The sequence below is a fragment of the Nematolebias whitei genome, chromosome 1, assembly GCF_014905685.2.
Source record: "Nematolebias whitei isolate Nwh7 chromosome 1, NemWhi1, whole genome shotgun sequence".
NCBI classification, from domain to species: Eukaryota; Metazoa; Chordata; class Actinopteri; order Cyprinodontiformes; family Rivulidae; genus Nematolebias; species Nematolebias whitei.
In genome coordinates, this window is record NC_056498.1 from 33,306,864 (window position 1) to 33,322,126 (window position 15,263).

Below are 15,263 nucleotides of genomic sequence, written 5' to 3' on the forward strand. Positions count from 1 at the left end.
ATATATATATATATATATATATATATATATATATATATATATATATAGCTGAATACTTTTATTTAGGCCTACTTAATGATGCCTTGATTCAGTCTAATATTAAGAAACACAAGAGATATGATAAAGAAAATAGTTTTATTTTGTGTAACAAGGCTTAATTAGACACATGAATGAACATCAGAGAGCTATTACAATATAAGTAAAACAGTGAAACTATGATTTCTATACAAAGAAGTTCCCATCATTATCATCCCATCTCATTAAGAGGCAGCAGCATGAGGAGGAGGTGCAGTAGGTGCAGAGGGTCTGGATCAAGCTGTCAGTCCTCCAGGGACCCTGATCAAGACCTGGATGACAGACTTGTTTTGGATCCCATATTCAGACAGCAGCGTCTCGTCTCCTTCCAGCATCTTGTCTGTAAAGATCAGACGCAGGTTCTCCTGTCCTGGACACACAAGTAAAAACAAAATATATATATTTTTAAATGAACTGAAAGCTGTGATGGCGGCCACAAAATGTATAGATCATGGGTTCATTCTTAAACAAGCAAAAAGTTTAGGCTAACACAAAGCATGACGCAATATAAACTTATTTAATAAAAATGTTGTAATAAAAATATCTCAATAAGATGGAAGGTGAACTACTTTCACTTTTGATTTTTTGCACTTATTTTACACTTTTGACCATGTTTTATTTTCAGTGTTGGACAATAACTGTTAATAATGTGTTAAAACTTGAAACATTACTTCTTAATCTCAATTTTTAAAAAAAATTTAAAATCTTTCATGGAACTCAGCACATCTGTCACCTATGAATAAATCATAATGAGCTGAGAAACCAAAATACAGTAAAAGTCATATTGAAGTGTTTATGACATATCACTAACACTTCACTACACCATTATTAATTAATTAATTAATTAATTAATTAAACCTGCTTCTTTCACTCACCTGCTGTGTCCGGGAGTTTCTCAGCTATTTTCTGCCTCAGCTGCTGTACGGTCATTTTCTGCATCTGCTCCTCGGTGTTGCAGAGGTCGATGAACATCTTCTCCCCTCTCACACCATGAACCATGACCTGGTAGATTTTTCCCATTTTCTTGCTGCTTCAAGCGCTCTCGCTGCTGCTGCGTTCAACACCGACGTCCTAATGACTGACAGGTAAACAGGAAGTGACGTCAAAAGGGCTGCATACTTTCGATTTCAATGCATTGTATTATTATTAGTGTTACATTTTTTAAATGTCAGCATAGCTTCAAGGAATGTCCATCACCGTTTGTGACAAAAATCAAAGTTATAACCATTTTGGTCATATCTTGAAAACTTTTGTAAATATTTAGCTCAGTATTTGTAAAGCTGAATATTTGTAGACGCCAGTATTTTCAGACCGAGTACAAGTACTCCAGTTTGTTTACAACTGACAGAGTAGTTAATGAGCACGTAAGTATTAAAGTCAAATTCATTTATAAAACACATTTAAAACAGCAGCTGTTGCCAAAGTGCTTCACAATAAATAATAACAAGAAGTAATTAAAAGCATTAAAACACAAAGAAAAGGAGAAACAATGAAATACTAAATCAAATCGTACAAGACTGGGCTTAAGACTTTCCTTTTTTATAAATCCTATAGTTAGGGTTGGCTTGTTGAGCTGCTATAGGTTTACATTAATGGAGGACAAACTGACCTCATTTCCTTAAATGATTTGCTAAAATTGAATTGTTTCATTTGATACTATTTCTGTCTTAACATGTGATTCTTGACCTGCCATTGTGTATCTGTTCCTCTCAAACCCAGCCGGTGGATGCAGATGGTCGCTTGTCCTGAGCCTGGTTCTGCTAAAGGTTTCTTCCTCATGATGGAGTTTTTCCTTTCCACTGTCGCCTTCATGTTTGTTCAAGATGAGCGTTCTGTGATGGAGTTAAACTCGAAGCAGTCTGCTCCTCAGATAAATAGTGTTAACTTGCTTTTAATGTATATTAATGTTTCTGTTCAGTGCCCGGAGATGACTTCTGTTGTGACTTGTTGCTATATACAGTGAGGAAATTAAGTATTTGAACACCCTGCGACTTTGCAAGTTCTCCCACTTAGAAATCATAGAAGGGCCTGAAATCTTCATCTTAGGTGCACGTCCACTGTGAGAGACATAATCTAAAAAAAAATTAAAAATCAGGAAATCACAATGTATGATTCTTTAAATAATTTATTTGCGTGTTACTGCTGCAAATAAGTATTTGAACACCTGCCAACCAGCAACAATTCTGGCCTGGGAACGCCTTGGGATTCCCCCAGAGGAGCTGGCCCAAGTGGCTGTGGAGAGGGAAGTCTGGGCTGCCACCCCCACAACCCGACCCTGGATAAGCAGAAGAAAACGGATGGATCACACTGTGCTAAATGCCAGTGAATACAGGTGTGTTTTTAGGAGAGATTTAAAAGCAGAGAGCGAAGGGGTCTGTCTAATGTTGAGGGGCAGATTGCTTCTAACCTGAGGCTGTTAGACTCATGAACCTCTAACTAGAATAATCACTGTGAAAAACCATATCGTGTTGCTGCTGATCTGTTTCGTGTTGCTGCTGATCTGTTTCAATGTTGATGTGTTCATGCGTGCACATCTGCTCACACAGACTCATGTTCATGTTTGTGCTGATGTTCAATGTTTTTATGTTATGAGTGCTTAGTGTATATTTAGTTGATGTTTTTCTTGGTTCATATCTTAGATGTTGTTACTATTTTTCTTAGACATTTTATTGTTGGATGTAACTGGGACCCTGTGTACATAATTTCACTCCACCACATGTACCACATGAGGTGCAAATGACAATAAAGAAACTCTGACTCTGACTCTGAGATTGTTCCAGAGTTTAGAGCCCACGACTGAAGAAGCCCAATCTCCTCTGAGCCTCAAACTGGGTTTTTGGTACCACCAAAAGCAGCAGGTCAGATTATCTCAGCGCCCGAGAAAGAACATAAGGTTGAAATAGGTCAGAGAGGTATGAGGACGCAAAGCCATTTAGGCACTTAAATGTCAACAGGAGAATTTTTAAATCCATTCTGACAGGGAGCCAGTGAAGGGAGGACAAAACCGGTGAAATGTGCTCAAACCTACAAGTTCCAGTTAAGAGCTGAGCTGCAGCATTTTGGACTATCTGTAGACGTGAAAGGGACACCTGACTGACCCCAACATAAAGCGTTACAGCAGTCCAGCCGGGTTGTAACGAACAAATGACAAGTTTTTCAAGGTCAGATCTGGTCAACACGGACTTAAGCTTAGCTATCTGCCTTAACTGGAAGAAGCTTTTTTGTAGACCAGAGTTAGTCTGTTTATTAAACTTAAAGTCAGAGTCTAAAAACAGTATTTACAAGTCCAACAATTTTCAGTCAGGTCATCTGGACAGTTTCTTTTTTTTTTGCTGAAACATTTCACCTTCCATCCAGAATGCTTCATCAGTCAAGGAAACACACAACACAAAACTGATTCTTCCTCCAAGCAGCTTATTCCAAAGTGGAACAAACCAGTTATGTTGGTGCTAAGATGGTGTCTTTGGTACGCCCCTTCCTCTGTTGCCAGCCCTCTTCCTCGTCTGGATACCTGGATTATTGAGCATGGACTTTTTTTTTTAGTATTTACAAGTGTTACACAATGACATTGGAGACACATTTATTGTATAAAGATTACAGCAATAGGTCTGCTGTCTTAACCTCACCTGTGTTTATTAAAATATCTCTAGACTTTGGACTGTTTTAATCGGTTGCTATCAAAATGGAATAAGAAATGACATCGCCAAGCATATAAGAGCTATCAGTTTGACGTATTGCGGTGTTTTATCAGTATAAGTACTTGAGGGTATTGAGCACAATAACGACACTGGTATCAGTATCGGGACACCATTACCTTTACTACATTTATTGTCTCATCTGGTTGTATATTCAAAGTTTTAGAGGAGCAACAGCAAAGTAGTAGAACTTCTGCACAGTGTTTTTAATTATTGTGCCTCTGCACTTGCATTTTTTTCTTAGGACTTATAAAAAAAACAACCAAAATAATAAAAAAAAACTGGACTTCTGTTCAGAAGCTGAAGACATTTCGCTTCTCATCCAAGCAAAACGTCTTCAGCTTCAGAATAAAAGTCCGGTTGTTTTGTTTCTTACTCGAATGACTGAAAATCTTCCCCAGCACTTTGGACTTATCAAACACAGAACCAACCCAACTTGCTCCTTAATATGAACGTTATCTTGTTTTCCCAGTTTTGATCATGTGACCTACAGTAAGCGTGTTTATCAGCTACAGTTACTTCCTTGAGGGTCACCACAAAACATGTGTTAAAGCAATAGGTTTCAGTTTGTGCACATACTTTTTTTTTCTTTACGTTATTGCTTTTATTTTGCATATGTGAACTTTGGGGAGTTATTTTACATGTAAAGCAATACAAGAAGAAGTCATATCACATTAAAATGATCAAAATTAAAAGCTGATTGCAGTATTAGTTTTCAACAGCTAACACAATATGAAAAGGAATGAAGACAATCTGGTATTCCGGTTTCGTGTGACTTCTGGTAAACTCAAATTTATTCGAGGAAGAAAACGAAAGTAAAAGCAATTTTGCTGTTTCGAGCGACATGTTTTTCACAAGCAAAAGAGCTTTTTTATTTTAACAACGAGCAGAAGAGCTGATCAGAGCCACAATGAGCACACGGGACCAGGTCGAGAAAAAATACAATCCCAAAGACACAACACTGAGATTTGTCAACAGACCTGATGATCTGGATCCATTTCGTAAGGACTAAAACTGGTTATTGTTATAGTGTCCTTGAATTGTGTTTATTACTTAAATTTGGGCCTAACATCTCTGCCTGGTTGAGTTTAATTGTTAACCCGTTTGAAATAATTGTGGATGAGCTTCAGTCTTTTCTAAAATCTATCAGATGGAGTTTGTTCTTCGTTGTACTTAAATGTAAATATGTTTGATGCCTGTTCTCTGCTCCTCAGCCACCGAGGAAGGAGACCAGTGTCTCCGAGCAGAGATGTCCTGCGGTCACGCGGTCACCCCTCAGTCTCTCACAGGATGGTGCCGCAGCCTGCTGGATCAGGTACTTTCCACCAGTTCAATGATGATTTATTGTTCGTTTTGCTCATTAAGACCCTCCCACTTATAAGAACTTCCTGCAGCTATCTTTTTTTTTTTTTGTCCTGTAAAATGTAGGCGTTTCCTCTTTGTGTTTAATGTCATGCAAATATCCTGCACAAAGACAAAGATTACACTCACCCCCATCCTGATACCAGAGAATATCTTCTTTCAGCTAGTTTTACACTGTTACTTCCTAACCCTCTTCAGATTGTGGAGTGGTTTGAGAACCCTCATAATCTCAAGGGCTGTGTTATCTGATGCGTCAGCTTGTGATAGGATCAAACTGGCCTCAGGTGAAAGGTCCAAGCTTAATGAAGACTTGACCACAAAAGCAGGTAGACAAACTGGGACACCTTCCAGGAGCCAGGCATGAATAAAAAAAAAGATGCCTGGTTGTCAAGCCTTGGTTCCTGGGGCTCTGCTAGACCCAGCACAAAAAATGCAACAGGATGCCACCTCTATGTGAACCCACCACATACGAGGAGAGAAGTTGAGTTGATATATTGTAAGGTGAGGACGAGTACTTAGCCATGTTGATTTCTGGCATTCTAATCTGGCTTCATGAATGTAGAGTGTCACTTGCTTATAGGAAAGGAGTTGTTTAAAAGTTTGAGTGACACCAACTAGAAGGTTCACCACCTATGCACACCTGGGCTCTGACCTCTTGAAGAGGAGGCTGGTCCAGTGTTGCCAGGTGAGAATTGTAGGATTATCGTACTAGAGACATAAAATTATCGTATTTTGAGGGAAATTGCCGTACACCCGTCATAACCAGAATAACTAATCTATTGATGCACTATAGTGGTGATGGGTCCGCTTCCAGACCGGCTCTGCTTCTTCTTCTTTTCTTTTCCTCACTCATGGGGCGGGCGCAGCGGACTATTCAGCCAATCACGGCCGTTGTTCTGAGGCAAACGCAAACACGTCACTCGTAGGTCACGTTTAGAAAAATGCGACTGGCTGGAACTTCCAGCCAATCGTGCATCTGTTTGCGGACACAGATGCCTTCAGGGTTCACAAAATAATTCCGACAGACAGTTGCGACAGGCTGATGACAACTGATTACAACCACACATTCACGGAATGGTCAAATTATTGTATATTTGGTCTTTTTTGGGATTATTGATCGTACATTGTACAGAGGGCAAAATTGTTGTACAAATACGATAATTATTGTACACCTGGCAACACTGGGCTGGTCTCTCTTCTTGTTTGCGAGGAGAGGTGTCGGGCAGGTGTGGGGATGCTGGCTGCAGCTTAAGCTCAAAGCAAGATTGAACGACCACTGTTTGTTCATTTTAATAAAATAAATCTACAATTATTCCATCCGTCCGTCCATTATCATCCACTTGTTCAGTCGGGTCAAGGTGGCAGCAGCTTGAGCAGGGAGGCCCAGACATCTCTTTCCACAGCCACCTCTTCCAGCTCTTCTGGGAGGACTCCAAGGTGTTCCCAGGCCAACCGAGAGACGTAGTCTCCAGCGTGTCCTGGGACTTCTTCTAGTCAGACAAGCCTGAAGCACCGCTCTAGAAAGGCGCCCAGCGAGCACCCTCACCAGATGCTTGCACCACCTCGACTGGTTCCTCTCGATGTGGAGGAGCAGCGGCTCTACTTGGAGCCTCTCCCGGATGACTGAACTTCTCACCCTATCTCTTAAGGGAGAGTCCAGCTGCCCCTACGAAGGAAACATTTCAATCGCCTGTATCCGTGGTCTCATTCTTTTGGTCACTATTGTTCGTAACTCAGTGTCCCTTGCCTGAACGTGGGCTACCGGGGCCCCACCCTGGAGCCAGGCCTGGGGGAGAGGTTCATCGGCAGAAAGCAGAGGACTTGGTGCTCTGACCCTGGCTTACCAAAGCTGGCTCTTGGGACAATTATTATGACTTCTAATATAAAATGGGTCAAGAAAACCTACTTAATGCAAATTTAAACTCAGTTGTACAACAACCCTGACCAGTTCTGCACAATATTCCGCATGTTTAGCAGTGTACATGATAAACATGTCTTCTATTTTCAGGGTCAGTATCAATTTAAGTGCCCCGCCTTAAATAAAGACACCATGAAAAAGTGTGATGCCGAGTGGCCCTACCAAGAAGTGCGCCGTTTAGCAGTGCTGACCACTGAAGAAATGCAGAAGTTTGAGGAGAAAATCGCTCGTCTGGCTGCGACACAGTTCTGTGACTTTAAATCAGTAAGTGATTTTCAGATTAGCTAGTTTAGCAGAAACTGTTTTACAAATTTTAGCAACATTTTTCAGAAAATTTTGAATTTTATGTTTTTTTTTAACGCATTCATTTTTTTTCTGACAGTGTCCTGGTTGTAAGACCTTTGTTGAACGGAAGGACCCGACTAACCTCAGTGTGCAGTGCTTGGTGTGCAAAGCAGATAAACAGGAAGAATATGAGTTCTGCTGGCAGTGTTTGAAGACGTGGAAAGGTCCAGCTCCGCGCTCTGACCGCTGCGACAACGATGGCTGCATCAACCATGAACTTGAACTGCTCAGGACCTGCAAGACCACCATTCTAACTGAAGTGGAGGGGGTCGACGACTGTCCCTCCATCCGGGCCTGTCCCACCTGCGGTCAGAAGGTGGAGCACGACAATACGGGCTGCAAGAACATCATCTGTCCTCGCTGTCAGGTGGAGTTCTGCTTCGTGTGCCTGAAGCTCACTCCTGAGTGTCTGGAGACCAGTTCCTACTACATCCCCTGCAGTGATGGTGTGGCTCCCAGACAAACATCCATCCCTGTGTGGCACAGAAACTAGATATACATGAATGCATGTCTACAACCGTTCTCTTTTTACTGATCAATTAGTAAAACCGTAAGACGTTGTAGGTATTTTTATCCAATAAGAGCATTAAACATTTACTCTGAAAGGTACTGTTTTGTTGTAAAATCATATGCTCTTCAAAAACCTACCTGTTGTCTCCTAACACCTATTTTTTTTCCCCCAATAAAATAAAATAAGTACTCAACAGTTTTCAGCTGTACATGCCAATGTAATGGTTTTCATTTTGAATAAAAATGTTTAGACCGTGAATTGAAAGGGTGTGGCGTTTTGCGCTCAGCTCACAGTGTAAAGATCTCCAGGTCAAATATTCAATGGGGTTCTTCTGGGTTGTTTGATTGTTCTTTCATTGCAGAGACTGTTTATTTCTCACCGTCCAAAAAAAAAAAGGTGTTTTTAATTGACCTGAGCAGGCAGTGTGTTGTATGCATGATTATGTGGTGTGCCTGTAATTTACTAGTGAGCTGTAAAAGGTGTACCCTGGCTCTCATGTACTGACTGCAGGAATAAAGCTTCTTTACATCCCTGAACTAGACTGGTGAAAACAGCTGGTGTTTTGCCTTCAAACACTCTTTTGGCTTCAAGAGGACGTCATCGGGCGTTTTGACCCTGAACTACAACATCCTCCATGTGAGCATGGTCACTGCCTAACTTCAGTTGAACCCCTCCCTCCTTCTATGTTGGCTACTTCAGAGCCAACAAGAGGCTCACCCTGCTGCCTCCACCCAGCCTGTACACCACTTTCCTCCTCTCCCCTTTTGCTACTTCCAGGACTGAGCATTCTTCACACAGACTGTGTAGGCAGTGTTGCCAGATTGGGCGTTTTACTGCCAATTGGGTGTTTTTCATTCTGATTTTGCAGGTAAAAATTGCTTTGGGCGGGTAGGGATAATTTGGACGGATTTGGAGTCAGATCGGCAGTTTTTGAGTTAACCTATTAAACACATTTCAAAGAGTCATTCAGCATTATTGGTTCAAAGCTCCCCTCTCGGTTAATGCCTGTCGTTCACACACTAATATATTTGAAACGTGGTTATTAAAAATGTTTATTCCTTAACTATGTAGGCTATAACAAAGTCCATGCTCAACAATCCAGGTATACAATCCAACATTTTTCAGTCAGGTCATATGGACAGTTTCTTTTTTTTTCTGAAACGTTTCACCTTCCATCCAGAAGGCTTCATCAGTCACGGAAACACACAACAAAACTGATTCTTCCCCAACAGCTTACTCCAAAGTGGAACAAACCAGTTTTGCTGGTGCTAAGATGGTTTCTTTGGTACGCCCCCTCCTCTATTGCCGGCCCTCTTCCTTGTTGCTAGTCAAACTAGTTGAAAACAACAAAGTCCATGCTCAATAATCCAGGTATACAATCCAACATTTTTCAGTCAGGTCATCTGGACAGTTTCTTTTTTTGTGCTGAAACGTTTCGCCTTCGATCCAGAAGGCTTCATCAGTCAAGGGAACACACAACAAAACTGATTCTTCCCCAACAGCTTACTCCAAAGTGGAACAAACCAGTGTTGTTGGTGCTAAGATGGTTTCTTTGGTACGCCCCCTCCTCCATTGCCGGCCCTCTTCCTTGTTGCTAGTCAAACTGGTTGAAAACAACAAAGTCCATGCTCAATAATCCAGGTATACAATCCACCATTTTTCAGTCAGGTATGTAGGTTATAGGTAAGCACTATATGTATGTATCTTTTTGAGTGTTTACGACTACTAATGTGTATAACACTATTACTGTGGTGATAAAAAAAGAAACATCTTATAATAACTAAATCCTGAAATGTGACGTGTGGATTTTCTGAATAAAGAACACTAATGTTCACATTTAACTGATTTTGATTAATCACATCGATGAATATACAAACACCAATATCTTTACACGAGGTGGGGGGTTTTGTGTGCGTATATACAAAGTACAGTATATAATTTATTGGGTGGGTTTTTGTGTGATGTGGCGGTTTTTAACAGATTTTTGGGCTGGAAAACCTTGACTCTATCTGGCAACACACACTGACGTCTGCCGATGTTTTGAATAGTGAATATTTGTGGTTTTCAAGATGAGTATTTTTTCGAGATAGAAACTGATCAGGGAACGTAAGTAAACCTTAATGTTTTGGTGCAAGATATTCAAGTGGTAGAGTTTTGATGTTTTTAGTCTGAGGCAGGGCAGAGTGAGGATCCTGGCAAGTGGAGGGAGCAGTTTTATCCACCACCAGGTGCAGTGGTGGAGCCAGGGGGTGGTTGATAGTGGCCATGGCCACCATAGATTAATCTTTGGCCACCACAATCATTTGAGGAAACTACTTTTAAGCAATATACAAACTAGAAAGCATAGTTTCATGATGGGGGTGGCCAGTTGACATAGTGTGGCCATCTTGGATTTTGATGTGGCAGCCCAGTTCTCGATAGGAACCTTTCTTATGCCTAAATGTAGACACTCACCAAAAAGGACTTTGGCCTGTTGCCTATTTTTCAAGTAATTCACTCTGCCATTGTGGTTTTATACACTGTCCAGTTATCCTATTTATTTTGTTCGTTCTTGCTAAATAATCTTTTGCTGGCTTACTATTGTATGTATGTATATTTATGATTGATAAATCATCTTTACTTGAGTCTTTGTGGAGATCTGCATCTTTGGGTCCTTCCTACCTCCAACGAAGACATTCTGAGGAAAACTCAGTGGGGTGCATCATGACGAGCCACAAATTAAAGGGAAACAATAAATTCAATGTGATAATCGGAGTTTATTTAAAAAAAAAAACAACAAGTAAATGAAAAAGAACAATAAAAATATCTGTAGATGCTTACGTTTTTATTTTTTATAGTGTAATGTCTTGTATCACTTGAAGCACTCCTACCTAATTTAAATATGATAAACAAAAACAACAACAAACAAAAAAATTGGTTACAACTTTGTAGCTCCCATGTTATTTATTGGTAAAAAAAAAAATCTTTTAAATGTATTTCTATTACAGGCTGATGTAAGAAATGTGTTAATAAAATATAAAACACAAAGAAATGGAACATGAGCAATTTGTTTATTATCCACCAGGATCCGTTTTAAGGACTGAACAACAAAATGAGTGCCGTAAACAACCAAACTGCACAAGATTATGAGAAACAAACATGGAGCGTTGTAGTTCTGCCCCTCCAGCTTGATGATTAGCTGATTTTAGATAATCTAACGCAAGGATCCCCAATCACCAGGCCGCGGACCAGTACCGTGAATCATTTGATACCAGAGCACATGGAAAAAAAAAAGTTTTATTTTATTTTTCACTTTCGGTTAGCCTTCATGGTGTTTCATGTTGAAAAGCAATCAGTTCAGCTCTGACTCGATTCTGTTTTTCACTTCAGCGGTGAGCTCAAATTAACTTTAGCAATAAAAAGAAAAAAAACAAACATCGCTGGAGAGCTTCTTTGAAAAACGACACAGGCCCGATGAAGAGACAGCAGAAGGCTCCACAACTGCCTCCAACATAAAAGCCGTGTTTAAAATAAAACATCGGGAGTCCTTCAGGTGAGTCACTTCAGGTGAGTCACACGGTCCGAGCGCTCTGTGTGAGACGTGGTGACCCGCTAGCCATCCAAGTCCTGAAACCTTCAAAAACCGCATCACCACATGGACACTGAGCCCCCTTCATTAAACATGTCTGCACTCAGGGCATTTATTTAGCGGCTAACTGCACTGATAAGAAATTATATATATATATATATATAAAACACCACAAAACAATAAAGGGAATTACAAAATATAAAATTACAATTCTATTTAAATCATAGATTTAATAACTATATATGATGCACCTTATTGTGTTGTATAAAAACTATAAATCAGGGCTATTCAACTGGCGGCCCACGGGCCATTTCACTTCAATCTGGCCCACTTCATAATGTTTTATTGCATTTATGATTTAATGCAATAAAATAAACACATTTAAAAGGTACATATCATTGTAAAACTTGGTTTATTTACATAATGACTTTAATCGCTGGATGTCTGGCCCCCGAGCTGCTGGCTGTCAGAAACTGTGGCCTCTGAGCAGTTTAGTTGAACAGCTCTGCTGTAGATTATCTTAGTCTGAATCCTGGTCAGCAGTTTTCTAGCTCTTCCTCAGAAATATGTACTGTATATTTTTTTCTGTGTCTGTTTAGAATCCGGCGTGTCTAGCTCCATTTCAAGATAGATCTGTAAACTGGAAACACCTGACTGAAGTGGCCTACTGCGGTCCATACCAGAACTTGTTGGTAAACTGACTTTTGGTGCGTTTCTGCCAGGTTTATGGTTATTTCCTTCTACTTTCCCATTATTGCTGTGTGAGATAGTGTCTACAATTTTTGCAATCACTACCTTGCCATTTTTTTTGTTAGAAATAACTCTTTCTGATGTTATTTTCTCCACATAAGGTCTTGACTGCTCTGAACTGTGTCCTCTGTCTGCAGCTCTCTGTAATCCTTGGATTGTGTTTGCTCGAAGCATTTCCTTATTTTTATTTCTCCTCTCAGCTGTCTGGTGTCCTGCCTGTCTCTCTCCTATTTCTGGTGCAGGCTGTCTATGAGAACCGTCAGGACCTTCATAAGTTTTCTGACTTTTGTGGTCTCTCTTCAGGGCATCTTTTTGTGTTTTATATGTGCCACTGACATTTTGTTCAGCATTTCTCAGCTCCTGATCAGTGACCCCTTCATCACAGCCAGATTCTGTAAATAATGAGCTTTGAGGATGCTGATGATCCGATTTGCTCGGGTCAAAGTCCTGATTCTTGCCTCTCTTATTGATGTTCTTCTCATTTTCTTTCCAGCCGTTGTTATTCCTGCTACTGTTTCCTCCAGCGGGTCTCAAATGATCTTTTAGTTTCTTTTGTTTACTTTCACCAGCTGCTACACTGACCGGATCCCCATGAGAACAACATCCTTTTCTCTTTGCGTTTGTACTTCTATCTTTGTCAGCGTTAGCCGGTTTAAGGCCAGCGTCTTTTGTAGCAGGGTGGTCTTCATTTGGGTGCTCATCCTTTGAGTTTTCAGGACCAGAATCTGCAGCATCAATTAGACAAAGGATCCATTTAAATTAATTAACACAAGAGTTTATTCTCTGAAATATCTGTAGATTCTTACCTTTCTTTCTGTAAAATAGAAGATAGGCACCACTGGATAGACAGGGAGAAATTTGAACAGTTGGTAAATGTTATTATTCAACCAAAAATATATTTAACTTCAATCATTTCTACATGTATATTTGAGTAAAGTTTATGCAATAAAACAACCAAAAGTCTAAATAAACAAATGTACCGTACTTTTCGCCATATAAGTCGCACCTTTTTTAATAAATTTGCATGCCTGCGACTTATACGGCGAAGCGACTAATATACGTTTTTCTCCCCATATTTATAAACCAATTCTTCAAGTAGGTATCTCTGCAGACAAATTCGGAAGGCGTATCTGGAAGGCCACATCTGATTGGACGAGAAAACAATGGGCGTATCTGGTAGGGCTTTAACAGCCTACTCGAGTAATCTACACATCGATTCCTAGGACATCCATCAAGTTTTTTAATTTCACGTCTGGTATTCGCGGTGACGTCATTACGTCACCGTTACGTCTTTGCGTCACGTGATCCACACCAGGCATGGGCTACAAAATGGATTCCTCCAAGCAGACGGATGGAGCGGAGCAGGCCCTGTCTTGGCAAACAGGTAGAAATACATCAGTAGTATGGAAATATTTCACTAAAGATGAATCTTCCGGTTCAACTACTGTAAGGAAACAGAAAATGAATAAACTTCCTGACTGTTTGGAGCTCTTGCAACCGGTGTTACACCATATTCTGTGACCACCATATATTGTGACCGTAGGGGGCGGTGTTGCATGCACTGTTGCAGGTCACAGAATATGGTGCAACACCGGGTCCATCGACCGAACCAGAACCAGCTTCCTCTGACCTTGTTTCACAAACAAAAAGCAAAAAATATTAATCTCTAAACCTATATAAAAAAAAAACTATAAGCATATTAATCTCTAAAACTACACCTAATGCGCACCACAGCTGGCGGTGGTGTGAGGTGGTCGTCCACCACACTGTCTTTAGTTTCGTTTTTGACGTGCTGCATGTTTCTTTTACTTTTGCACCTTAATAATAATAACTAATAGTTTAGTTTTTCCTGTGACTTATTTGCAGTATGATAAATGGTAGGAGCATAATATCTGCTCCCAATGTTTTGTTGGTCTTTTTTCGTAAATAATTACCTTTTTTGCGCTTTTATTTATTTATTTTTGTGTCTTTAGATCCTATGATGTCATCAAGTACTCGAGTTCTGCTCAAGTTTTATTATGTTAATGTTGAGTTTAAAAATTATGTAGTCGTTCAACCCCTAGTATCTGGAGGGTCACACATGATTGGATAATAGAAAAATGGGCGTATCCGGGGGGCCAAAACTGATTGGATAAAAGTAAAATGGGCGTGTCCAGAGGGCCACATCTGATTGGACGGGAAAAAAAAGTCTGAACGAAAAAAACAAGCCGTTTGTGTTAACCACAGACTATGGTGTTAACTGGTTCGACATTAGCGGCGTCTCCATAACTTCTCTTTCCACCTCTCTTAACACAGAACTTCCAGTTACATTTCAGAATAAGAGCAACATAACTGGGTAGTGGGGAGGGCTGAATGATTGTTTTTTAATACCTAGCCATTATATTAAAAAACAAAATCCCTTTTGGTTGTTGAAAAATGTGAAAATAGTTACAATCGATTCATAAAGAAAGAAAACTAAAGTAGCCAAAATATTAATGATACTTAAACTGGCTTTGGGACAAAGGATGTTTCCTTTAACTTCACATTTTCTTGTTCAACCTTTTAAAGCAGTCACAGCAGATGAGTGATTGTCAGTTTCTGTAAGATTTCTGCAACTGGAGCAGGTATTTCTGTTTACTGGTTAACTTCGTCAGCTGTCTCACATTTTAAGGGTCAGTCCTACTCCATGTTTCAGCTCCTTTCATAGATCAAGTCTCATAGAAGACACTTATAAAGAGCAAATTTTGTTTTTAGCTTTTGTTTTGGGCCATTATCTCATTACAGGACTCATGAACTTTAATTGAGACCAGACTTTTTGACAAATGGAGCAGGTTTCGCTTCAGATGCTTCCTATTTCGTTGTACCCAGAACGCACTCAAGCCAACCTGTGTCAGGTGCAGCCTACAACCCAAGGACTAAAGAGAATCTTCTTGTGTTTGACAGAAGATATAACGCTGGTTCTTAGAAACCTTCAGTTTTAAAAAAGAGCTGACGTAACTTACCTAAAGAGCAGCAAATACAGCTAGCCAATCAGTGTTTGCCCTCTACAAACACCTATTC

The 15,263-nt window shown here is 40.1% G+C and overlaps 2 protein-coding genes across 2 annotated transcripts; one reads left to right on the plus strand and one right to left on the minus strand.

Annotated features, from left to right (window-relative positions):
* Positions 1-256: 256 nt before the first annotated feature.
* zgc:194655 (uncharacterized protein LOC794380 homolog) lies at positions 257-1,149 on the minus strand. The gene is made up of 2 exons (XM_037683801.1): positions 951-1,149; positions 257-445 (listed from the first exon to the last, which is right to left on the minus strand). The coding sequence occupies exons 1-2, from the start codon at positions 1,093-1,095 to the stop codon at positions 312-314; spliced, it is 279 nt and encodes a 92-aa protein (XP_037539729.1). The 5' UTR covers positions 1,096-1,149; the 3' UTR covers positions 257-311.
* A 3,531-nt stretch (positions 1,150-4,680) lies between these two features.
* On the plus strand, positions 4,681-7,888 carry LOC119416618 (probable E3 ubiquitin-protein ligase ARI5). Its single transcript, XM_037683811.1, has 4 exons — positions 4,681-4,771; positions 4,985-5,085; positions 7,141-7,314; positions 7,433-7,888. The coding sequence occupies exons 1-4, from the start codon at positions 4,681-4,683 to the stop codon at positions 7,886-7,888; spliced, it is 822 nt and encodes a 273-aa protein (XP_037539739.1).
* Positions 7,889-15,263: the final 7,375 nt, after the last annotated feature.

What these genes read in the sequence shown, in the direction of transcription:
- LOC119416618 (XM_037683811.1), top strand. Translation starts at nt 4,681, where the DNA reads ATGAGCACACGGGACCAGGTCGAGAAAAAATACAATCCCAAAGACACA. An exon ending in GCCGCAGCCTGCTGGATCAG is followed by an intron (nt 5,086 to 7,140) that starts GTACTTTCCACC and finishes TTCTATTTTCAG; the next exon opens with GGTCAGTATCAATTTAAGTG. An exon ending in AGTTCTGTGACTTTAAATCA is followed by an intron (nt 7,315 to 7,432) that starts GTAAGTGATTTT and finishes TTTTTCTGACAG; the next exon opens with TGTCCTGGTTGTAAGACCTT.
- zgc:194655 (XM_037683801.1), bottom strand. Translation starts at nt 1,095, where the DNA reads ATGGGAAAAATCTACCAGGTCATGGTTCATGGTGTGAGAGGGGAGAAG. An exon ending in GAAACTCCCGGACACAGCAG is followed by an intron (nt 446 to 950) that starts GTGAGTGAAAGA and finishes TTGTGTGTCCAG; the next exon opens with GACAGGAGAACCTGCGTCTG.